The sequence below is a fragment of the Aethalodelphis obliquidens genome, unplaced genomic scaffold, assembly GCF_003676395.1.
Source record: "Aethalodelphis obliquidens isolate GAN/ISIS:26980383/991018 unplaced genomic scaffold, ASM367639v1 scaffold55, whole genome shotgun sequence".
Lineage (NCBI taxonomy): Eukaryota > Metazoa > Chordata > Mammalia > Artiodactyla > Delphinidae > Aethalodelphis > Aethalodelphis obliquidens.
Window position 1 is genome coordinate 7,332,428 of NW_020837999.1, and position 26,373 is coordinate 7,358,800.

Here is a 26,373-nt window from a genome sequence, read left to right on the forward strand (position 1 = left end):
GGCTTAGTTCCTTAATCTTGGGCTCATGATTATCCTACCTATTGATTGGTATAAAGTTTCCTGGCCTGTTTTTAAGTCTATAGCTTTAATTGGACTGTACATTCTATCATCTTATGCTTAAACGGCAGAGTATCATAATTACTATACTAGAGTTGATAGTTTTTTCTAGGAGGTTAGGTGAAGATGAAATCTACAGGCATTTTTTTTTTTTCTGATGGTCTTGTAATTTAGTTTCAAATCAAGCATACTGTTTGATACCTTGTCATTTCAGGCTTGCTTTATCTCCCTGGAGGATTTATATGAAGGCTTTGATGTCTTCTGGCCATCCCTGGAATATAAAATATGGCTGAAGCTTGCTCTCAGTATTGCCTATCAGTATTTTGAATCAAGTCTCATTGATGAGGTAAGTTGCATGATTAAAATATGAATGAAATTTATTTACTGTATTTTTTACAAAATGCATTTCATATTTTGGAGACAAAGAAAGGAAGGTGTGTCTGATCTTTCAAAGTAATACTTCAGAGTCCTCATCACTCGCTTATCCTGACTTCCTATAGGTCATCAGTCCCCTTGTGACAGCTGATTTTCCCAGGCTACCTGCAGTCATCCCTTAAAAATAATAAAGTCAGCAAATCTTAAATAGGTAGATCCCCAAGAATCAAGCATAGCATTAATTAGAATGCGTTAATGAGCATTGTCTGGTGTTTATTATAGTCTACTCTATCTACCTACGTTAATATAAATCTCCTGCCTTTTCAAATTTTTACTGAGTTTACTAAGCCTCATCTATGAACTTTCTCTCCAGAAAGTAGTGGTTCAAGTCTGTTCTTGGACTGCACAATTTACAACCCCATATTTACATCCCATTTAGTAATTTTTTGAGCCCCTACCATGAGTCAGCAACTGGAGAAGTGACAGACCTGAAGTTCAACAATATTCATTGAATTGTGAGATATATATATATATATATGAATATAAATATTGGGTTAAAAAATTAGCATGTCTCAGGAGAATGAGAAGAGAAGCCACAGACTGGGAGAAAATATTTGCAAAAGACACATCAGATAAAGAACTATTATCCAGAATATACGAAGAGCTTTTAAAACTCAACAGTAGGGAAAAAAAACAGCCTGATTAAAAAATGGGCCAAAGATCATAACAGACACCTTATCAAAGAAGATATACAAATGGCAAATAAACATAGGAAAAGATGCTCCACATCCTATGTCATCAGGGAAATGCAAGTTAAAACAACAATGTGATACCACTACAAACCTATTAATTCGCCAATATTTGGAACACTGACAACACCACATGCTGGCAAGGGTATGGAGCAACAGGAACTCTCATTCATTGCTGTTGAGAATGCGAAATGGTACATAGCCACTTTGGAAGACAGTTTGGCGGTTTCTTACAAAACTAACATACTCTTGCCATATGACCCAGCAATCACTCTCTTTGATATTTACCCAAAGGAGTTCAAAACTTATGTCCACACAAAAACCTACACATGGATTTTTTTAAAAACTGAAGTATATTTGATTTACAGTGTTCTGTTAGTTTCAGGTGTACAGCAAAGTGATTCTGTTATATATATATATATATACTTTTTCCTTATATATTATTACAAAATATTGAGTATAGTTCCCTGTGCTATACAGTAGATCCTTGCTGTCTGTCTATTTTATATATAGTAGTGTGTATTTTATATATATTAGTGTGTATATGTTTATTCCTCCCCTCTCTTTCCCCTTTGGTAACCATAAGTTTGTTTTCTGTGTCTGTGGGTCTATTTCTGTTTTGTATATAAGCTTATTTGTATCATCGTTTTTTTTAGATTCCACATACAAGTGATGTCATATGATATTTGTCTTTATCTGGCTTACTTCACTTAGTATGATAATCTCTAGGTCAATCCATTGTTGCTGCAAATGGCATTATTTCATTCTTTTTTATGGCTGAATAATATTCCATTGAATATATATACCACATCTTCTTTATCCATTCATCTGTTGATGGACATTTAGGTTGCTTCCATGTTTTGGCTATTGTAAATAGTGCTGCAGTGAACACTGGGGTGCATATATCTTTTCAAATTATGGTATTCTCTGGATATATGCCCAAGAATGTGATTGCAGGATCATATGGTAGCTCGTTTTTAGTTTTTTAAGGAACCTCCATACTGTTCTCCACAGTGGCTGCATCAATTTACATTCCCACCAACAGCATAGGAGGGTTCCCTTTTCTCCACACCCTCTCCAGCATTTATTATTTGTAGACTTTTGGATGATGGCCATTCTGACCAGTGTGAGGTGATACCTCATTGTAGTTTTGATTTGCACTTCTCTAATAATTAGCGATGTTGAGCATCTTTTCATGTACCTTTTGGCCATCTGCATGTTTTCTTTGGAGAAATGTCTGTTTAGGTCTTCTGCCCATTTTTTGATTTGTTTGTTTGTTTTTTTGATATTGAGCTGTGTGAGCTGTTTGTATATTTTGGAGATTAATCCCTTGTCGGTTACATCATTTGCAAATATTTTCTCCCATTCTGTAGGTTTTCTGTTTGTTTTGTTTATGAAAAACCTACACACAAATGTTTATAATACCTTATTCATAATTGCCAAAACTTGGAAGCGATCAACCAAGATGTTTTTCAGTAGATGAATGGATAAACTGTGGTACTTCCAGACAATGGAATATTATTCAGTGCTAAAAAGAAATGAGTTATTAAGCCATGAAAAAGACATGGAAGAAATTTAAATGCATATTACTAAGTGAAAGAAGCCATCTGAAAAGGCTACATACTCTATGGTTCCAACAATAGGACTTTCTGGAAAAGGCAAAACTATGAAGACAATAAAAAGATCAATGGTTGCTAGGAGTTGGGGTGAGGAGGCATGAACAGGTAGAGCACAGAGGATTTTTAAGGCAATGAAAATACTCTACGATACATGTATGATGGATACCTGTCTTTATACATTTGTCCAAACCCATAGAATGTACAACATCAACAGTGAAACCTAATGCAAACTATGGACTTTGGGTGATTATGTGTATCAGTGTAGATTCAGCGGTTCTAATAAATGTACCACTCTGGTGGAGAATGTTGATAATAGGGGAGGCTATGCATGTATAAGGGCAGGGGGTTATGAGAAATCTCTGTACCTTCCTCTCAGTTTTGCTGTGAATCTAAAACTACTCTAAAAAATTGTCTTAAAAAATTAGCACATCATGCTAAGGCAGTCAGTCTTTTACTATGTGGCAATAATATTTTTCAGAAAAACTTTAACAGAAGGGTAAGGAGATGTAGATTCTTTTCCTTTTGCTTTGCCTCTTCATGAGCAGTAGGACAAGTTTAGAGTCTACTTTGAAACTCCAGAGGAGAGAATTGGGACCCAAAAGTTGAAACTCTATGGAGTGAGACTTAACTCAATAATAAGGTGAATGTCCTTTCATTTTTAAAAAATTCACAAGCAACACATATTCATTATATAAATTTAAAAAACACAGTTACAAAATGTAAGAAGATAATAATAATTTTCTACCCCAATTTACTCCCCAGAAAATCTCTGTTTAACATTTTGGCTTATTTCCTTCTAGTCTTTTTTCATTAAAGAACTAACCAATTAAGACTTTTTAGAACCCCCAAAGACTAACAAGATTATGCTGAACACCCTCCTCTAGACCACACAATTCAAATTTTATATGCATTTAAAAACCAAAATAGCTTTTTACGAGATTTTTCTGGTTGTAAAATTCTAGATAAGTTTGCTAATTTTCTTATGTTTTTGGTGCCCCAACTATGCCGGTGCCCTCAGCAATTAAGTGTTTGATTTGCATGTCAGGGACCAAGATCTGAGGGCTGAATCATGTAGCTGTGTACTTCCTGTGGCTGGAAATGTTCAGAATGAGTTGATGGCCGCTGTCAGGGCACCGTCCAAGAGATTACTACTGTTGGACTGACCTCTAAGCTCCTATATTAGTTTGCTGGGGCTTCTGTCACAAGGTACTGCAAACTGGGTGACTTAAATGACAGAAATTTATTGTCTCACAGTTCTCAAGCCTAGAAATCTGAAATCAAGGTCCTGGCAGTACTGGTTCCTACTGAGGGCTATGGTGGAGAATCTAGTCCAGGCCTCCCTCCTTGGCCTGTAGACAGCTGTCTTCATCTTCACATGGAGTTCCCCTTGTATGTATGTCTGTGTTCAAATTTCCCCTTTTCATAAGGGCACCAGTCATATTGGATTAGGTGTCCACCCTGTTGCAGTTTGACCTCATCTTATCTTAAACAATTACATCTGCAATGACCCTATTTCCAAATAAGGTAACATTCTGAGGTACTGGGGTTTAAGACTTCAATATATAAATTTTGGAGGGACACAATTCAATCCATAACAGCTCTCTTCTAGCTCTAAAATCTATGTTTATGAGACTTGGCGTATGCTTAAGTTTTGTTTTGTTTTGTTTGTTTCCTTGTCAAGTGGGGCCTTTGCTTACTGCAAGATAAAACCTCTGCATATTTAGGACTCTGGTTCTTGTGTGAATAGAAATCCAAGAGGCATAGCTGACTGCCCTGCTGTGGCTGATTATAAATAAATCAGGGCTGGGCAACCACATTCAGGGCCACTAAACAGTAGCAATATAAAAGCTCTGAATTCAGAATCTTGTCAGTATAAAAGTTCTGAATTCAGAATCTTGTCAGAAGTCATTCTGAACTCCAAATAAATTCTATCTGTTGGCCCCAGGGTCTATTTGCCCTTTGGCACCCTCAAAGAACTCAGCTAAATCAGTGAATTTGCTTTCTTCTTCTTTTTTTAAACTTTTGATCTTTCATTTATTTTAGTCATTATTTTTTAAATTGAAATATTGTTGACGTACAATGTTATCTTAGTTTCAGGTATACAACATAATGATTTGACATTTGCATACATAATGAAATGATCACCATGATAAGTCTAGTAACCACCTGCTCCGAAGTTATTACAATGTTATTGACCATATTCCTTATGCTGTATATTACATTCCCGTGACTTACTTATTGTGTAACTGGAGGTTACTACCTCTTAATCCTCTTCACCTATTTTTTTTTTTTTTTTTTGCGGTACGTGGGCCTCTCACTGTTGTGGCCTCTCCTGAGCACAGGCTCTGGATGCGCAGGCTTAGCGGCCATGGCTCACGGGCCCAGCCTCTCTGCGGCATGTGGGATCCTCCCGGACCGGGGCACAAACCCATGTCCCCTGCATCGGCAGGCGGACTTTCAGCCACTGCGCCACCAGGGAAGCCCCCTTGTCACCTATTTTATCCAACCTCCCACCTCCCCTCCCCTCTGGCAACCACCATTTTGCTCTCTGTATCTTTAAGTTGTTTTCTGTTTTGTTTTGTTTGTTCATTTGTTTTGTTTTTTAGATTGCACATGTAAGTGAGATCATATGGTATTTGTCTTTCTCTATCTGACTTATTTCACTTCGCTCTAGGTTCATCCATGTTGTCGCAAATGGCAAGATTTCATTCTTTTTTATGACGGAGTAGTATTTCATTCCATATATATATATACTGACTTAGAGGTCAGTCCAACAGTCCAACAGTATATATATATATATACCACATCTTCTTTATCCATTCATCTATCAATGACATTTAGGTTGCTTCCATATCTTGGCTATTGTAAATCATGTTGCAGTGAGCGTAGGGGTGCATATATCTTTTCAAACTAGTGTTTTTATTTTCTTTGGGTAAATACCCAGAAGTGGGATTGCTGGATCATATGGTAGTTTTATTAATTTTTTGAGGAACCTCCTACTATTTCCCATAGTGGCTGCACCAGTTTACAATCCCAGCAACAGCGCACGAAGGTTCCCTTTTCTCCACATCCTTGCCAACACTTATTTGTTGTCTTTTTGATGATGGCCATTCTGATAAGTGTGAGCTGGTTTCCATTTCCTTGATGATTAATGATGTCGAGCATCTTTTCATGTGGAATATGCTTTCTTCTTAATACCGTGTGTCATTTTGTATGATTTATAGGACAAAATCTCATTTTATTTTAGGACTTAAAGTTTCAGAAGTGCGTGGCCCTCAATCATGCATATGTGGAGACTTTATCAAGCTATAACGAAATGACTATTGATAATGTGAACATGAAATTCGTTATTCTTGTATACGGCAGTGTTATTGATACTAAGACAGAGGTACCATATCTTGCACCTTGCATTTTACCTAAAACCTGTGAACAGGTAAGGAGGATCATTTCTAAAGAGTCATTTGCTTTTCATTGTGCCCCATAAGTGACTTTAAAACTCAACCAACCACCTTAAAGAGAAATTTAACCTAGAAAGACCCTATAGTTCTCACCTGCCCTTAACAAAACAGTCGAAATGTACCCAGGGCTTCTGTGTACTGTTGTACAAGTTGTGCCCCGCACAAGAGTGTCACTGAGGGACAAGGGGGGCAGGAATCTGCCTGCTCTCTACTTGCCAAGCTGTTTGTCCTGGCATGGGCTGTGCGTCCACAGCGGAAGGATGGGGTACACTTTTCCTAGTTCACGCCAAGGCAATGACACTGCTTGCTAGCATGGCTCTGGAAGTTATCTGCGCTGGCTGATAAGAAGGGAGATGCATTGGGGCCATGTCACTTTGCTGACACATTAGGGGCTAGGGACACAACTTGATAGAGGGCCCTGGGCCTCATCATTCCACGCCTCTGTAAGGAAGGGGGAAGTGTGAACACCTGGGACAAAACAGGGGATGGGAAGAGTAGAAGCCAGGTCCCTACTGGGCCAAGCCATGCTGTAGGATCACAGGAGTGATGTGAGGACAGAGCCCAAGAATGAGGAGGACCAAGAGGCCATGAAAAGAGCTTGACATCTCTTTAATCTGGTAAAAAGTTTGGGAGAGACCCTTTCTGCTTGTTCAGGCTGGGAACGTTCACTAATTTAATGAAATTTTACGTCCTGGAAAAGTTGGTAAATCTCCTAAAAAGTGCATTTACCACTTTCCTAACCAACGTTATTTTGTCAACCTCTCAACAATTCAGAGGGTGAAGGTAATTTAAATGTTTTTTTTAAACAGAAAATGAAAATTTAGCTTTGAAACAAGGGGTGGGGAACAGTGGGAGCAATCCCACAGTTTAGTTTAAGACACTAGAGTTAGGAGTCAGGCATACTTGGATTTAAAACCTGACACCTGTGCCCACTAGGTGTGTGAGCAGAGGAAAGGTGCCTTCTGACCCTCAGTTTCCTCTTAGTAAGATGAGGATAATAGCAGCAGTCGTCTCATAAGGTTCTTGTGGGGATTCAATGAGATAATATGTGATAATATCTAGAAATTATTGATAGTTATAATTGTTACTTATGTATGCTCCTTGCATTCTGGGAGGGCAGATTCTGTGGCACATGGGGCAAAAGTTTGAGGAAGAGAGCTCTTTTTCCTATCTGGGAAGGCTGGGCCCTGAGCCCTTGAATGTCAGTGTCGGAATAAAAGTAACTCAGTGGATGCTGGGGATTCCATTTTCCAAATTCGTTCCAAGTAAGGTGTAGAAATTTCCTTTCTGATGTTTACAAATATCCAAAAGATAACCTCCTGGTCCAAGACTTTTTGAAACAAGGTTAAAGAGGATTTGAAATGAGAAAGATAGAGCTTAGGTTGGAGGCTGAGTTCTAGGTTTTGGCTTATTTCTTATATTCTTTGGAAAGGTTAGGAAGCAGCCATCTTAGAGATCAAAGAATGCTCTTTTGACTAATTTTGACTTTTCTCCTTTAGGTGGAGGGAACTTCAGATTTAAGCAAGCTGCTGGTTATCCAAGCACCTGCGCCTGCCGAAAATAATAATAATGCCAAGGTCATGGGTAAGGGGTAGCCCTTTAGTGGTAAGAAAATCACTGAGAAGGAATTTTGTTACATGTAAGATTGATATTCTAAGAAAATGGTTTGAGGGTGTTGTGTGGGTTTATCATCCATCTCCATTCTTGGGCCCTCCCTGGCTGCCACATTGCTTCTGGGAGGTCACATATCGGAGACTTCCAGACACTGAAATCCAGGTGGCTCTTACTCTCTCTCGTGCCTTTCCCTCCACAACCTTGTGGGAGGACAGCAGCTTCTACCTTGTACTCTGATCCTGTAGGCTGGAGCCCCGTAGTGCTGTTGGGGGCAGAGCAGGAATGGGGAGGGGATAGACTCACATAGCAGGCCCAGGTGTGGGAGCCGGTTTTCTCTCAACGACCAAAGGGAATATAGAATCTGACCCATGCTCATTGAAAGCCACGGTCATAGCCACAATTCAGGTGACTTGCTTTGAGGTGCACTTTGATAGTCACTAAGTAATTATTGTCACTAAATGCATATTAGTACCCAATTGCTTATATCATGGTGCTAAGCATACTATAAAGAAGACTAGATAGGAAGGCCTTGCTGTAGGGAAAATACATTCAAGATCTTTCACTCAGTGCTCAGCATCCTGCCTTACCAAGCCTAGTGTCACCATTTTCCCAGCTACCCCAGCTTGAAAACACAATCAACCTTGATTTGCTCCTCTAATTAGCACCATCCCAGTGCTTACAATTCATGTAACCTGCTAGCCCAGGCATTCTTAATGAATTGTTAATTTGTGGGGGAGGTGGTTATGTGATTTCAAATTGTGTGCATAAAGGGCACATTTTATCAATAGTTTACATCTCAGTGTTACTCATTTGCATAATTCTTATAAAATGCAGCCCCACAGTATGCTGCTGGGCACTGTGCAAAGCACTAGTTGGTGAGTGAGCGAACAAGGCCTCTACCCTTGTCAGGAGGAGAGATATTCAAGAAGTAATTTCACTTCTCCCCTAGAAGCAAATTCAACCTCAGACATTCTTACAGCTCACTTTGCATGCCCTGTTCTGGGGGTCATACGCAGCACCATGATATTGGGAGCTCCCTCTGCTCCTGGGTCTCCTGTCCAAGTTGGCTAACACTGAGGTGACCATCACCCCAGCCTTCACAGTGTCTTTAGGTCTGCCACTTTGCTACTTCCCCAGCACTCTTGGGGCACAGGAGTGTATGGCAAGGCTGGGAGCTCAGGGTCTAATGTCAGCCCCCTTAGGGCACCCTGAGGGCTATTTTAGAGTGAGGGAAATATATATCACTCTGCATTCCACGATGTGTTTGGGAGGAAAGTCACAAATGGTAGGCCCATGGACTTGATCCAGCCAGTACACTGGATTTGGCCCACATACATGTTTTCTTTTAAAATTGTCAAATATGTAAACATCCAGAAATTTCACATTTAAAAAAATCCAGATTTTGAGCTTTTCTTGAAAAAAAAATCAGAAAGTCTGCCAACCCTCGGTCCTCATATCTATGTGTGGCAACAATCAGACAGAGCTGAGCACCTCTGGCTCCTACAGGGGAAGCAGATGCTCTACGGTTTGCCTCAGTCCACTCCCTCTTGTGTTATATCCAAACCATTTTGTTTGTGTGACCTGCCTCTTCTCATTTGGGTTTGCCAGCCCTTGTATTGGACTTTTGGGAGCCTAGTAACAAATGTCCTTGAGGGGAAAAAAGTAAAAAGCCTGTTTGAAAGGGGAGAAGAGAAAGGCGACACTTACAGGGAGAAAGTAAGTTGAAATTTCAAAATATCCTCCTGCTACCTATACTCTTAAATTCCTAATTTAGTTTTTCTGTTTAATGCATTTATTTGGATTGGCTCAGTCAACACTGGTCTTGGAATGACCAAGAGAGACTATCACTGGAAGAGGAAAAATGAGGTAATAAACTTGACACTTTGATTAGATTTTTCTTACTGTGAATATTAAACTACACAGCGAAAATAAATTGTAAAGTCAAGTAGCAACATGTAGGTGGTGAGAAAAATGGCAGCTCGTTAATATGGGAAAATTGGGATTAAAGTTCACCTGAATTACTTAACAATTAAAATTATAGAATATTTTTGAAAACTGTAATTTTGCCCTAGCCCCCCTCCCAATTTCCCCCCTCCTAACTCCCTTCCCCCCTGATATTTAGTTCAAAAGTAGGGCTATCTGGGATTAAGGATGGGGAGGGCCATTCACCACACACACAGTTAGACATTAGTATGTAAATATGGATGCTTCTCTCTTTGGACTGCGCATTCCCATGGATGTGTGGGTCTCTCTGGCAGGGGTGGGGGGTGGGGGTGGGGGTGGGGTGGCGCACAGGTAGATCACGGGCATCTTCCTAGGGTATCAATTTTATTTGACAGTCTTTCAAAGGGAGAAGTTAACTCATTTTGCTGTTAGGTTACTTAAAATATTTTATATTGAAACAAACACACTATGGAGTAGGATGACAAATTTGTGTGAATTTAAGATGAAACAAGAGACCTCAAAACATTTTATTATGGAGAGTCACTTATGTGTTGCCCTGACATTTTTTCCTAGTTTCCTCAGCAATCAGAGCTAATTTAGAAAAGTCTGAGAAGTGCTGGAAGCCAGGCCTAGAGTTGGGGAGGGAGAGGGCTGGTAGAGGCAAATCTGGTGGGGAGAAGGGTAGCCTGCAAGGGTGGGGGGTGTCTCTGTGAAGGCCCCTAACAGAGTTCCCTTGGGCCAGAGCCCACTGCTGAGTGGGGTGGAGGAGAAGACAGTTCTGACAGAGCAATAGGCGATAGGCAAATGCAGAAGTAGGCCCGGTAGCAGTAACGGTGCCAAGAATGGGCTTCAGGGGCCTTCAGCACCCTTCCTCCCCCAGTTGCCAAGTCACTCCAAATACACGTCTTCTAAGGAAAAGTGATGTGCTGTGTAAAGGCAGCTTCACGAGAAGTCCCTTGGCCCATCACATCCCCAACCAGATAGCCACCCTAAGACCCTCCTAATAGAAATTCTGGTCCTGCCACTATTATTTATGACAATCACGGTGGTTTGCAGTGTGTTTGTTGGGGGAAGGACAGTGGCATTGACCAAACTGACAGCTCTTTGTTCCTTTAAACAAAGCAATTTAAATCTTTTTAGGCGGTCTTCCTCGGCCATCCTCTCCTTTCTTAAAGGGACCCTATTTCACAAATGGGGAACCTCACTGGGAGTCTAGTGATTTGGCTCCTCACTTGCCGCTGTCTTTTCCAGGCCCCATTATTAAAAAAATGCTCATTCCAATTTAGGAAAGAAGTCTCCAGCTTCCCTTGCACTCAGTCACAAAGTTAACTGGAATTCAACTCTCCTAACATTGCTCTTTAAGTGCGCCTTTGATACACTACTCTAATTGAATTAATGTATCTCTCTTTACAAGATGATGTTTGATGGTATAGAGTTGCACATGTACTTACTCAGAGTCCTTAATATGTAAGATGTTTTAAAGGGAGTGTTCCAGATAATGGAAACTTTTCAGTAAGTTTTCTGATTGCACTTAAGTTTTTTTCTGAAATGCTCATAGTCAAATATTTTACTTTTGACTTTCTTTTATAGTTGGAAACTGGATACCATTTTAGAAAAGGACGTTAATGGCACTTATGTGATACCTGGAGTCAGGTTAAAGACCGAGCTAATATCCTGACTCAAGTGCTGAAAGATTGTCTGGCAAGGAGTTTACTTAGAAGTTGCTAAAACAATTTACTGCTGCATTTATTTTACAAGCAATTGATGGACTGCTGCAAAAGCTCTAATTCTAAGTAGTTGCATTATATTTAAGATGTTCACAATTCCTCAGGATAATATAAGATATCCTAAAGCTTATGGCCTAGCAAATGAAATCCTGCATCCAGCTGAGAGCAAGTTATAATAGAGCAGGAGTTATCAAAAGCACTGTACAATTAACATACTACTATCTAAAGCATAGGACCTATAATTTTGATTTGTGATATTGCTACAATTAGTGCCTCCCTAATGTTTTTCAGAGTAAAATTATTTCCCCCGTCCCCAATTTAGTAAATATTGAAAAACGGAATAGGTTCCATAACTTTAGTTATTGAAAGCACAGTTTAGGAGAAGTTAACAATCTTACATTGCATAGTACTGTTTGATATCACTTTTCATTTTATTTTAAAAAGTCAAATAAAATAGAATTTTATGATCTGACTGTTTACTTAGAATCTATTATTCCTTTTCATTTCAACAAGATTTTAAAAGAATCTACTCCAGTATAAAATAAAGAGTTACAAAAAAATAGTAATGATTCTCTACTCCAGGGAAAACCATAATAGAAGAATAGAAGGAAACATAAGAGAAAAAGTCAAGCCTTTTACGAACGTTCTGGATACCTAGAATAGGGCAGTATTTCTCAGAGTGGCCTGCGGAGCACCTGTGTGTCAACAAATGTCAGGTGTGGCTGCACATTACAGACCCACAGGACTGCCTGGCTGTTTAAGGAAGTTATCACAGACCCAGTCTCCTTGTAGCCTCCTTCTCCTTCATCCTTGGCCTGTGACTTTTATCCTCAGGGTGGCAAAATGACATCTGTAACTTGGGCATCCCATTTGCTTTTCAGTGAGGCAAGGTGCTTTCTCTTTATTAGGCTTTGCCTTTTAGTCAGGAAGGGACCCCATCCCAGGCCAGCACTATCACATGACCACACTGATCTGTCATCTTAAGATGAATTTTAACTGGCACCTCAACTTGCCACCATTAATACAATCTGGGTATTTTTCGTAAAGAATAAGGGGAAATGGATATTGGGTGAACTGCAGTGTCTGCTGTACTCTGCATCACAATCCCATACCTGGTATAGGGTTGTTACAGATGAAGAACTTCTGGCCATCTGTAGAATCCATCTCTGGGGGTAGGCCCCTGGCCTGCACATTTTAACCCATTCCTCATGTGGTTTAGTGCATACTGAAGCTTGAGATGCCTAAGGTAGGGGATAAAGAAGTAGCAGAAAACAGATGTCTGCTCTACAATCTTGCTTAGGAGGCACACTGCCATGTATTTGAAACAGCTAGAGGATACTTCATTCCATGCATATCAGTTAGGATGCTTTTGGCCTCAGGTACCAGAAAACCCAACTCAAAAAAGCTTAAACACTAAGGTTATTTATTATTTCATGTAATAGAAGTCCAGAGGTAGGACAGGTTCACAGTTGGCAGATTCAGTGAAGATCATAAAGAATCAGATGTTTTTCTTTCTCTCCACTTGGCTGTTGACCTTTACAGCCTCATTCTATGGCTGGATCCCTGCTCCCAGGCTGTAACATGGCTGCCAGCAGCAGTTTAATGTTTTCTTGTCCATATTCAGTGTGAGAGAGAAAAATGCCTCCCAGTAGCTCTCGTGTGAGAAAGAATTCTTGCAGAAGCTTTGTTGGTCTTCTATTTGTGTCTCAATGCCCATTTCTGAACCAATCACTGAGAAGGTGGCAATGACCTCTTAACTAGTTAATGCACCCTTTAAGCTTGAATCAAAGCTGTACTTCCTCAATTTGCATTGCCCCAAAGTGGAGGGGTCAAATGGAGTAAATCACTGTGCCAGTTCACTGCATCCAATTGGCATCTTGACTTGGCCCTTTAGACACAGCCATTCTGGCTCCTTACCCTTTCCTGAGCTTCTTAATGCATATTCCTACCCTTAGGGTAGAGGTTGGAGGGGAGGTCAGACTTCTGGCAAGACCACACAGGAGCCTCAAGTTGATCACTTTGCTAATCTTAGATGACCATCTCTTCTAGCCAGAACATTTGCTGATTGTCTGAGAAGGCACATGGTGGACTGCCTCTCAAATTCCTATGCTTCTCTCATAGCCACAGTGGCTGTATAATTCACTTACAGTTAATAAATCTTCGGATTTATTAAATCTGTTCTCCCTATGAAAACAGAGCAACAATCCTGGAAAGGGGAACTCTCCTCTCTAAGCCCCATAGTATATTAAGAATATACTATACTATACTATGGCAATGCATATTCATTATGTAACATTTTATATTTGGAGAAGAATACTTTCACAGTCTTATGGCTTCATGGCTGCTTCATAATAGAACCAGAGATCATTTTGCGGGTACATGACCTCCCTTTTCCTTGAGCTTTTCAGCGTTTTCACAGTGGCAGCACCTATGTGGGTCGAGTAGATATAGCCCACCAAAGTTTGGGTGCCTGAGTGAGTGATAAAAGGGGCAATAGATTTATTGGGGGAAGAACTGATAATTTGATTTTGAATTTATAAATTCAATGGCCAATGTTCCATCGATCAGTAAAGATAAGACTCAAGTTTGAATAATTAATGTTGGAGACTTAGACTTTGAATTGTCACCATAAAAGAAAGTTGAGGCGAGACTCTCCGAGAGACAAGGGCTGAAGAAGGCAAATAGCCAAGGGAAGACAGCAGTGCGGAACCTCACAGTTAGGGAGGTGACAGAATGCGAGGATTCAGGGATTAGTTCAGAAGAGATGTGCTAAGGAGAACCAGATAGTCTTAGTTCTTTAAGGCCAAAACATATAGTGACTTGGATAAGAGATGACAGCAAGATGCCAGTCCTTTAAGTCTCTTTCAGACCAGCATTCACCAGGATAGGTAACTTGGAATTTCCACCTTCCTTCTCAACCTTCTTAGTGTCACCCAAATTTTACATGTGCAGAAATCAAGGCAACTGAAAGCGTACTGACTTCTCTGAAACATGGCACCAGGGATCAGCTTTTACATTATTATACTCAGTAAAAGTATAGAGGGCTACATGCAAGAGACTATACCAGGTATGGGACACTTCCTTCTAAACCTAGGACTTAGCACAGCATAATAAGTCTGAGAGACTATGAGTTCAGAATACTTAGCGCTCTTTCCAGAAAAGCAAAAGATGTCCCATTATCCTCAAGATTCATATTCTTAAATCTAGGAATCCCTTTAAGGTATCAGGTTAGGAGAGTTCTTTGTAGTGGGGGTCACAAATTCCACAGGACCCAGGCAAGTAACATGAAGAAGCAAAGTAGGCCAAGAGATGGGGTGGAATACATTTTCTTTTCTATTTTGTTTTACAAAGCAAAGGAAACACATTTTATTTTACTTTATTTTTGGCCGCACTGGGCAGCACGTGAGATCTTGGTTCCCCGACCCGGGATCAAACCCGTGCCCCCTGCAGTGGAAGCGCGGAGTCTTAACCACTGGACCACCAGGGAAGTCCCTGGAATCACATCTTCATCAGCCGCTCCTCCATTTTCATTATATGAAATTTTATGTGTCTGTCTTTGGAGAAGAGCATGTCAAATCTAGCAAGGAAACATTTGCCCTCAGGACATGAGTCCGAACTAGTACTTGAAAATGTGACAACAGAATTTTCTGATCACGTTTTAACAAAGGATTTACTTGCTGATCACTAAGAAGTAAAATTCAGAAAATAGTCCCCCTCCCCCACTGCAAGAATAAATCTATAATAAAACATTTTCAGTCACCCTCTCCCCTCTTCCCAAGGTGTGCCCTTTCATGTGCACTTCATCGTAGAGCCAACTGGCATCCAGAAATACTCTGAAAGGCACCTGGCACTGTCGTGTTGCTCATGCCTCTGGTACACCTCCCTGGCAGGCAAGTGGAACCTTTTCTGTAGCTTCCCACTTTCAATAGAAATTTATTGAAAAATTTTCTTGATAGCAAAATACTTAAAGATTCCTTCCCCCTGCTCATCCTTCAGTTATCTACTGGAAAATTACAGAATCGAAAAGGTTTTGCCCCCAGTTGTGATCAAAACATGAAATATTGAAGAACATCTGGGTTACTCAGTTCTTAGGTTACATATGTAGGTATGTACAGAGGAAGCTGAACCCCAAGTTCTATTCCTTCCCAAAATGGGTAACAGAAGAGAGGATTTGATTAGAACAGCTGAAAAAACCTGATACTCATTCTATGATGGAGCAAAGCAGGCTTTTTCAACCATAAACTGATACCACCTTGTTGGTCATAAACCCTGCAGAGATCCAACAGGATGAGCCTCAGATTTCAAAGAGAGTCAGCAGAGAATATTAAGATATATGAACAGAAGAGAATGCTGCTAAAGGCACAGAGCAAAGAATCCCAAGGAATTTGTAGTGCCATTTTCATTTAATAAGCCAGTAGTATAGCAACCTAAAGACCTTGGCTGTGATCACACCAGGATGTTTTTATGGTACTGCTGCAGGAAAACATGATGGGCAGCTGGCATCCTCTGGCTCACGGTGCTCAGTGAGCAGCTCCAGCACCAACTCTGTGGAGAGCCAGCCTATGGCTGGGGGGTGTAGCGGAGGTATTTCTTGCCAGATGGGAGCTCTTTGGTGAAGACTCCTTTAGGGAAAATTTTTTTGGCTTCCTCTTCAGGGATGGTTGGAAGGACCATCACGCTGTCTCCATTCTATTGAAAAGACATTGTGAATGGTGAAATTCAATCTTATAGTGAAGGCTAAAGGCAATAATTAACTTCAGAAAAGTAGCTGCAGTTGCTGATGAGAATAATCAAATCTCCTTTGCTCTATCCCCTCTGAGGAATTTTGTTTTCGCAAGTTGATCTTTGACACTTTGGGAAGGGAAGTATTTCCCCACCTTAACAAGAAATAGTCCTGTTTTAAATCTAGTAATGGCTTGCCACCTAAGTCCTTATCATTGCCCTGCGTGACTGAATCTGGCTTCCTCTCCCATCCCCGGCCTCTCCCCCCACCTCCTGCTGCTGCTTTTCCAGCACGGTGGCTCTCCTATTCCTTGAACATGCCAAGCTCACTATTAGAAAAGCTTCTTAGCTGTTCCTTCAAGCCTGCCGTGCTCTTCCCTCCTAAATATGCGTGACTTGGTCTCTCACTTCTTTCACGTCCTTCCCAAAGGTCCCTTCAGAGAAGGGCCTTTCTTGACAGCCAAATATAAAACCAACCCTCCCACCTGTGCTCCCCTTCTCCCCACCTCTCCTTGATTACTCTCTGTCGTACTTATCGTTACCTAATATACTATAAACTTGTTTATTGTTTGTCTCTACCAACTGGAATTTAAGTTCTATGAGGGCAGGGACTTTACACTGATTGTTCATTGCTGCATCCCAGTGTCTACTGTCTGCACTCAATAAACATATGGTCAAAGAATGGAAACAGAATATAAATGGTTTGCCTGTCAGAAGAAACAAAATAACAAAACCAGGTGTTCAGGTTAGCATATTAAAAAAATGTAGCAATGTTAAGACAGTCTTGTGATATTATCCATGTCCTACATATGTCAGGAATCTTAGAGATTAAAAGTTCATGAACAGGTTTCAGAGAATTCTACATAGGTTTAAAAGACTGAAGCTTAAGAGAAATGAAATGTTTCAAGACATTAATACACCACATAGGTTTATACCCACGACTTAAGTGGCCAGTCTAGGTTCTGCTATAAATATTTTGCCATCAGGGAAGAGTTAAAGGTTTTTTAAAAAATCCTTTTACTAGGAAAAGGAATGATTCTGACCAATTAATCTGTCCAAATAATCTAAAAGTTAGAAATACAGGGAGTTTGTATAAAAGGGGTTAAAGACCCTGAAAATGGCCTCTCAGCAAATCTTAAACTCAGCCAGGAGGAAAAGCCCTCCCAGTGTACTTGCATGCCAGAAACAAGAGCCCCACGTAACACTGACCCTGGAGGTAGCCACTGAGAGACTGGCCCCACAGGCCTTCCAGGCACGCTGGGTATCTGCCCTTTTAACATCTTTACCTTCCAATCAACTGGCGTGGCAACCCTCTTTTCTGCTGTCAGCTGCAGAGAGATAATTACTCGGAGAATCTCATCAAAGTTCCTGCCAGTGGTAGCCGGGTAGAGGATGGACAGTTTTAGCTTCTTATCAGGACCAAAAACAAATACCTGCAAAGCACATAGACACATAAACAGGAAGAAAGAACTCTTTGAATGTTTTTGATACTAAAGCCTCTCAGAAGGCTCTTAAGTCATTAAAAATGTTCAAAACAAAACAACAACAGAAATCTGCAAATATCTAGAAAGATACACCAAACAAACCGGGTGGCTGGAGTAGACATGATTTTCTTCTCCACGTTATATTTCTAAACTTGAAGGAAATTATATTTGGCTCTGGCTGTCTCAGTAAGAAACACTGATTTGCGAACTGAATCCAGGAAAGGCCTCAGGAAGGTACTATGTTAACTACAGAAGATTATCATAAAAATAATACTAATGGGAGTTGATCCTGGTCCTCAAATTGTTGTATATTTTTGCAGATGTGGGAATAAGTTTGTTCCCTAGTGGGTAAGGACAGAACAAATAAGAATTCAAAACCAGGGATGCCTTACGAAGAAGGCTATGACCCACCGCCTTAAAGAGTGGGCTGTCAGGAGGACTACAGAAAAAGATTTCTCAATTTTAGGTGACATCCTAGGATAACTATTTTTTTTTTTTTTTTTTTTTTTTTTTGTGGTACACGGGCCTCTCTCTCACTGCTGTGGCCTCTCCCATTGCGGAGCACAGGCTCCGGACACGCAGGCCCAGCGGCCATGGCTCACAGGCCCAGCCGCTCCGCGGCATGTGGGATCTTCCCAGACCGGGGCACGAACTCGTGTCCCCCGCATTGACAGGCGGACTCTCAACCACTGCGCCACCAGGGAAGCCCTAGGATAACTATTTTTATGTATTTTCAAAAGCTGTGAATTAAGCAGTTTAGAAGTTTAGCTGAAAAATTTTACTTTGTACCAGCATTTAGATAAGAAGTGAGAGTGCCACCAGGACACTTATATCCTAATTGGACATAGTCCCCCATTTCCTTTAGTTGGTCCAAGCATTTACTTGGACATATGTAGCCTGGTCAGTCACAATGACTATGTAATGGATGTATACAACTCACCACACGAGCTGTTACAGGCATGCCCTTTTCGTCCTTCTCTGCTGGGTCCAGCATGCCCAACTGGATGGCAAGGTCCCGATTCTTATCATCAATGATGGGAAAAGGTAACTTTTCTGTGGGCTCATCACCATTGTAAGCATTGATATCCTGAAATGCAGGGGAGAGAGAAAAGAGGAAACTAAACCAGGCATATCCTCTGAATTCAATCAGTTAACAGTCATTGTCTTGTAAGACAGGGAAGAGAGGACCATAATCATCATAATTTCTCTAAGCAATTTTAATAAGAAAATTAATGCATGAACACTACTCCTCATCCCAATTGCTCATTGACAGGAATAACGGTAGGGTGTAGTACTTAGGTTATAACCTAGAGCCTTCTCATGCCCAAGTCTCTTAAAATTCAGCATGCGTTTACTGCTCTGAGAAAGCAGCATTAAAAGTTGAATAATATAGAGTTAGACTTCAATCCAGGGTACCTATGCGTACCCAAATACTATAAAAACCATCAGTAGCAATGAGTCCACATCCAGAAATTAAAGCACATGCAAAGATAATTTTATAGATCTGGCCCCTGCCTCAAAAGCACCCTGACTCAGACATTAAGCTACTGTAACGAAGATATTAAGACATGAAAAGAAAACACAAAACTTAAAGCAAACACAAGAATGGAGAGTTGAATATTCACTTCAAGGACAAGTCAAAGGTAAAAATGTGTGAAAAGGCAGAGGTGAATTTACACTAGGGTGAAATCCACATAAAAACAAAGCATTCCAAGTCTGAACTAAAGGACAATAATGTACTTGCTTCCACTCTCTATCCCTTCCTCCCCTAGTTAAAAACTTCATCCATTTTTCTATTCTGGGAAGTTTTGGGGGAAAAAAAAAAATCTAGCTTCGTTATTTGATCTGGTGTTGACATTGCACTTAAGGTGGGCTAAGTGTTATGGTAAGTACGTGTGGGATGCAAATGAGGAAGACACGGTTCCTGCCTTTAAAGGAACTTCTAATTTAGTTGGATGATTTACGTAAGAAGTAGCAACAAACGCAAGACGGTAATATGTAAATGGCAAATGCTGAAGTACACCAGCATCCCCATTTGTAAGACTGCCGGAGTTAGGAGAGACTTCAAGAAAGGCATATGACTTTTTCCTGGGCCTTTGCAGGGTGGATAAGATTTTCACAGGGCAAGAGAAGGCATTCCAGGGAGGGGGAGCAATGTTACTGAAACATGTAGGCAAGTCTGAGCATAAACTGTTGACTGGCGAAAGAGGAATTTATCTGGGTAGAGTTTTAGGAAGTAGTGAAAAAGAGGCGTTAAAGCTGGAATAAGGTCGATTTATTATGTGGAGCCTTGAAAGTAAAACAGGAGTTGATGGCATAGCAGATATGAACCTTTGTGGATTTCTCAACAGAGATGCCATAGGATAAAAGTGGCATTCATGAACTCTGAAATGGATAACAACAAATTTTAACATGTTTCTTAATTTTATTAGCTTAACTTCCCTTCTGCCGTCACTGGCGGTCTATCAGGTCGCCACAGCTAAAATAATCAATATGGTTTCATACTAGAGGCACCTTGAGGTTTCCTACGTAACCAGTTGTGTGTCAAAGTTTGGACACTGCTTCTGAAAGTTGGGACTTATTTCCTATTTAATGCAATCACAATTTTGAAAATTCTAAGGCACAAGCTCACCAGTGAAAATGAACCTGGGTGTGTTCCTATACTTTGAAGGGTATTATATAATTGGCTATAAACTCTTCCTTCAGCCACCTGTACTTGCAATGATTGCTCTGCAGTAATTCTCAACCCTGCCATTTGCATGATAGGCATTACATTACACCCATGAAAAGCAAAGAACAATATGCTTTGGCTTTATCCTAAAATCAAGCAAATTCCTACTCTCTATCATCTAGTATCAAAGAGAGTATTAGTTTGGGGTTCAAATCCCACTGCCACCATTTTCTTGCAGGGAAGTCTTTAGTGTGTCCTTCCAACTGCCTGGGTGAAAAAAGTACTCTCATCTGAAGAGCTGGGAGCAGGAACCATATACCTCCCCTACAGGGCTGCTCCCAGAAACTAACGAGAAACTGCCTGTGAGATACTGTGGAAATGCCAATGACCATTCACAGCCAAGTGTAAGGAATGAAAACAATCCACCTCAAGAAAGAGAAATGCCTTCCCTTTTCTCCTATACATGATTCTTCTAATCTCAGACACTTAGAATTAACTGGTATAAAGTGGCATGGGATGCAGGCCCAGGTGGCCAGCTCACAAGTCAGTACTACATCGTATATTCAGTTGCATGTCAAGTGCTCGACATAGTGCCTAGTGCACAGTAAGCATCCTTTGAAAGTTCCCTATCATTATTTAGTAGACACTGTAGCAAAGTCATTAAAATGTTCTCAAGTTAAATCTAGACCACCACGTTTATTATCCAAGTAAATCCTTTTGTTGGGAGTACACAGGTCCTTCAGTTCATTCATTTGACAAATACAGACTGCCTGCCTGCCTAGGAGTTCCTGAGTACTGGGCACTGTTCCAGCAGTGCACGAAACAGGAGTCTTCCCTGCTGAGCCTCCACTCTGGTGGGGAGAAACAAACAAACGAAATCAGCAATGTGCAGAGTATTTTAGACGGTGACAAGTGCTAAGGAGACAAATCAGGGGAGGATGGGGAGTACAGAGGGGAGTTATAATTTTAGATAAGGAGGCCAAGGGTGGCCTTAATGGGTATCATTTGAGTTGAGACTTGAAAGGCGTGAGGGCAAGCCACAAAGATCCCTGGGGAAAGAGTCTTCCAAACAGGATTCTGGATATATTTTGAAGGTAGAGCAGGCAAGTTAGCTGATGAATCAGACATGTGAAGTGAAAACACCAGAGGAATTAAGGATGACTCCTGGATTTTTGGCCTGAGCAACTACAAAAATACAGATGCCATTAGCTGAGATGAGTAAGACCCCCGGGATTAAGAACAGGAGTCCCGTTTTAGACATGCTGGATTTGAGGTGATAGGACATCCCAGGGGAGATGCTGTAGGCGGTGGTTTCACCAATCTGGAAGCCAGCAGAGTCTGGCCTAGAGATGGAAATTTGGGAATCATAGCATAGAGATGTGGGTGGATGAGTTTACCAAGGTGAAGAATGTAGATAAAAAGAGAAGATGTCCAAGAAGTGAGTCCAGGGCAACTCCAGCATATATTCAGTATTAGGAGCTGGGAGATGAGGAAGCTCATGCCGCACATGAGCAGGAACAGCTAGAGAAGTGGTGTCCTGGAAGCCAAGAAAGAAGGGGGCTGAGAACTGACCACTGGATTTAGCAAGGTGGAGGTCACTGTGCAGTCCAAGTCAGACTTTCAAATAATCAGTGAAGGCTGAATCTGAGCCTTACTTGTACCTTCACCTCAAAAAACCAAGCTACTCTATAAAATTTATAGCTTAATCTGTAACCTCAAAGCATATGCCAACGGGTACTGTACCTTGCTCCAGGCAAGATGGTCTTCAACACTGTCTATTGAAAGGGCAATCATCTTAACGTTCCTCTTGGCAAATTCTGGTGCCAGCTTTGCTGCTCTGCCAAGCTCCGTGGTACACACTGGGGTAAAGTCCCGAGGGTGGGAGAAGAGAATGCCCCATCTGAATGAAGGAAAAGAAGGTCACAGTTGAATGAATAGATTATCACCAGCATCACGTACAATGAAAAATCACAAATCCTAGATCAAAAATGACTTTCTTTTTCAAATGAGTGCTTATGAAGACAATCACTTTTAAACTTTTCTGTTGAGGAATGCTTTTTGATCTTCTTATCTCCAGAAAAGCCTATGTTTAAAGCCCAATTCAATCAAAGATATGAAATTCAACATGATAAATATTTAAAAAGACTATAAGGATGCTGCCTCCTTTAATAACTCTAGAGCCACCCTGAGTCCTTTTCAGCTAATAAAATCTGTGCTACTCAAACCAAGTACTTACTGAAATAATTTTTTTTCTTTTTACTCTTTCTACATTTTTTTCTAAGCACAGATATGCTGACATTCACCTCCAGTAATGGATGTTCCAATATGCCCTGAATCTAGACCAATGCCTGACTACAATAATAAACAGATTATGTAATCTGAAATAAATAGGCTTCTATCCTCTATTTATATGTAAAATTAAAGCTGACACTTGGTTCTTTGAAGTGAACAGATATAAAAACTTCTGTAAAACTAGTTTACTGATCTAACCTGCTAAATGGGACACCCAATATTTGTACCCTGACCAAACAACAGCATTTTAAGAGTTTTACCTATCTCTTCATTTGCAGTTTATTATTCTTTTTGCGTTAGACCAAGTGGGTAGAAAATGATAGCCTCCAATGTCGATTTCTACAACTACAGATTCTTAGGGAAATACTAATATCTAAATCATCATTGCCTAAGGTTAAATTCTTGTAAGTTTTAAGCACATTTCAAGCTAAAAGTCACCAAGAACTTTGGAGTACTGTTTCCTTCTCCTGGGCAACAGAAACTACTCTTTTGACTGAAAAGGAAAACCTAACACACAGTTTCCACACTCCTGTTGACTTAACAACATTAAAGCAGGATCCTAAACTAGTAGATGACTAACTCTAGCCTAGAAGCCAAGCTGACTTCCCTAAAGATTGCCAAGTTTTCTGAAGCACAAAGAAGAAAGCAGAGACAAGGTACCTAATTCCCGGCTACATTTGCCACTCAACTCCCAAGGTTTCAGGAAAGGAAAAGACCTTCTTACAAAAAGGATGGATGGCCCTATGGCAAGACTGGGAAGAGAGAGGTAATATTTTTAAGATTGTGGAGGGGTGTGGTATGTTTACTTTTGATAAAGGGCAATAAGACATTAAGTATGTTTTGAAATAAGCTAGCTATGAGTAAAATGTAGGCCTTAGAGTCTGTGGTAAAGGATCTGTTTAAGGGTCAGATGAGACTTAAGGAAAGTCTCCAGAACTTGAGAAAAAATGAGCAGGGCACTTCTTCCTGTATTGTTAAAGAGGTGATTAATTAGAAAAATCAGGCATTCTCTTTCCATTGTGAATCAGGAGACTGTATTGCTGAATCATGTTAAGGAACTCGTTTGAGATCACTTCACATCCTCCCCTCTCCCAGAAGCCGAAACTCTAGTTTGCCACATGGCTAGGAACAGGATAAACTCTGGGAATGTCTTACTGTGGCCTGCCTCTCCTCTAAGTCTCCCTACTGCTGCTCTTCAGAGGAATACAATTACATTATCCCCTTTCCTTTTTCCTCATTTTCAAAAGACAAAAGGTTTCTTCATTTAAGGGAGGGGTCCCCACTCACTAAGCCCCAGAAAACCCAGGGAAAACCCATGTTTTGTTTGGTGAAGATGTACTGTGAAGAAGCTGCTTATACCCCACACATACAGAAACAGTGACTGGGCTCAATAAACTCACTAAATGCAGCACCCAAACCCCTTAGTTGTTTCCAGTTGTCAGGGGCAGGGTAGAACCTGTAACGTTTGAAATTATTTTAATTTTCTCCAGAACACACCTGGATCAAAAATTGATAGTATGAATTGAAATCACATTAAGAATGGAGTTTGGAAAAATTATATTAGGCAAAAATCCATGTATTACAATGATATAAAGGGCTCAATTTATTTTCGGGGTAGGGCAGGAAATAGTACTATCCCATGCCTGACCCAAGGCAGACTTGTATATTTTTGTTTAGATGCAGATAGTTTTCTCATCTTCCTACTTATGGCTCCCTGAGAAGGTACCACTTTTAGTCAAATTAAGATAGATCGAGGATAATAAATGACAACAAAAAAGTCCCAAACAAATAGGGTTAGCTTAAATAGTGACATCATTTATAACTATTGCTACAGTAAATATGCTTTATATTAATATTTATTTGCAACCTAAGAGTTCTGGGAAAATTTTGTTTTATGAGGGTGAGGGCTGTAGGCAGGAATGGGAAGGAACATTATCTGAAAATCCCATCGAGTTTTGGAGAAATACTAATACCTAAATTCTGAGTATGAGACTGGGCATAGTCGGTATTTCTGAATTCTTTCCCGGCCTTTATTGCCTGAATGTTCCATTTCTCATCCTTTCTCTAGCCTAGTCCTCTCTTGCAAAAAACTTAGCTCTTCCCTTAATCAGTAGCTGGAAAATGGATTTAAGGGGCTGTAAGGGGTTGGTTAGGCCTAAGGTATAAGAATCTCTCCCAGGTGCTCTGCACAGGCCTGTCCAATCCTTGATTAATCTCATAAACTGCACCCTCTGTCTGTAATATATGTACCTGGACACTGTATATAAAAGGGATACAAAGCAAGAAGGAATTCTAACACCTTAGACCACAGTGTAATGGGGCCACTGGAACTCCAGAACTATAATGTAACTAGACACATCTGGGATATTTCACATTAAATCTAATCAACTTAAAGTTCGCTGATTCAGGAGCTGTACAACCACAGTAACGCCAATATACTCCTAGTCATAAAGGTATGATTGCCAGGCTAGATCATGGGTCACCAATTTGGCAAGTCTACCTGAGGCTGGAAGCAAGGCAGAAGGGGGAAGGGGCAGTGAGAGGCACTCTGCAGTGAAACAAAAGGGTCTCAAAGGGGGAGGTACGGGTGTCCAGGTGCTTGGCTATCCATGGCATGAACAACCTCAGAAAGCCCTTCCCTCAAGGTGTTGCAAGTTCTGGAATGAAGGACACACACACATACAGAGTGTTCTGGGTTCCTCCCAAAGCTGTTATCAAATCACATTCTAGCAGCTGGGGGAGGTTCTGGGCAAAAAGTCTTTCAGCCACTATCTGGCACCTGGTGGTTTCAAATTTTTTGTGCTGAGAAGACTGCAAATACCACTGCAGCAAGTAGAACCCTCACATAACACGCTGGGCCCTTCCTGAACCTTCAGCCAGTAGCAGTGTCCTCTGACTCTGGCTTTGGACACCAACCTTCCCCAGGGAGCAAATTCCAGAACGGAGGGAGGGAAGAGGTGCGACCCTGGGCACGAGTACCGGGGAACTGACCGCCGATGCTGCCCGGCCCCTGCCCCCTCCGGACTTCGGCTGGACCATACTACTTGCACAGTTTACCAAACAGAGGCAAACAGACGAGCTCTCCTCCGCACCAGCCTCCCGAACCCGGGACCTGCGCGGTCCCAATTTTGTTCCCCTCCCCCTTCCTCACTCCGGAGCCGGCCCAGCCACGCGGGGGACGGAAGGCGAGAGAGGATCCAATGGCCGGCGGAGGGCGGGCCGGAGGGTCGGGGCCAGCCAGCAGCGCTCGGCCGCCGCGGGGCAGAGGCCACACAACGAGAGGCACGTGCAGGAACTGGTGCGGGGAGGAGGCGGGCGGCGAGCAGGGGGCTGAGCGGTGAGGAGGACGGAAGGGAGAAACAAGGGAAGGCACCCCTGAGTCCGGGCGTAACCCGAGGTCAGGATAGGGTGAAGAGGTGGCCACTTACGAGTCTCCCAGATAGTCGTGGAAACGGATGCGGCCGATGGTAGTATTGGCCTCGAAGTTGGGAGCCTTGTCCCCGAGAAGGAGCCCTCCGGGCATGGCGGCAGCGATGACACGGTAGGAGGACTAGGCGCAACGGCGACAACCACCAGCTGGCTGGTTCCGGCGTGTGTGCTGGGAGGCGGAATAAATGGGGCTTCCAGGGGCGGGACGGGAGGGGCGGGGGTGGGCGGGACC

At 41.4% G+C, this 26,373-nt stretch overlaps 2 protein-coding genes across 2 annotated transcripts in view; one reads left to right on the forward strand and one right to left on the reverse strand.

The window, feature by feature from the left end:
• Window positions 1-12,012, forward strand: part of SLC9C2 (solute carrier family 9 member C2 (putative)) — a 161,020-nt gene extending 149,008 nt beyond the window's left edge. Inside the window, exons 28-30 of the mRNA XM_027086295.1 lie at window positions 272-403; window positions 6,048-9,738; window positions 11,407-12,012. Coding sequence (XP_026942096.1) covers window positions 272-403; window positions 6,048-6,284 — 369 coding nt within the window. The 3' untranslated portion in view covers window positions 6,285-9,738; window positions 11,407-12,012. The remainder of the gene's footprint in view (window positions 1-271; window positions 404-6,047; window positions 9,739-11,406) is intronic.
• A 933-nt stretch (window positions 12,013-12,945) lies between these two features.
• Window positions 12,946-26,322, reverse strand: PRDX6 (peroxiredoxin 6). Its single transcript, XM_027086297.1, has 5 exons — window positions 26,141-26,322; window positions 22,164-22,320; window positions 18,690-18,836; window positions 17,552-17,698; window positions 12,946-16,232 (listed from the first exon to the last, which is right to left on the reverse strand). The coding sequence occupies exons 1-5, from the start codon at window positions 26,233-26,235 to the stop codon at window positions 16,104-16,106; spliced, it is 675 nt and encodes a 224-aa protein (XP_026942098.1). The 5' UTR covers window positions 26,236-26,322; the 3' UTR covers window positions 12,946-16,103.
• Window positions 26,323-26,373: the final 51 nt, after the last annotated feature.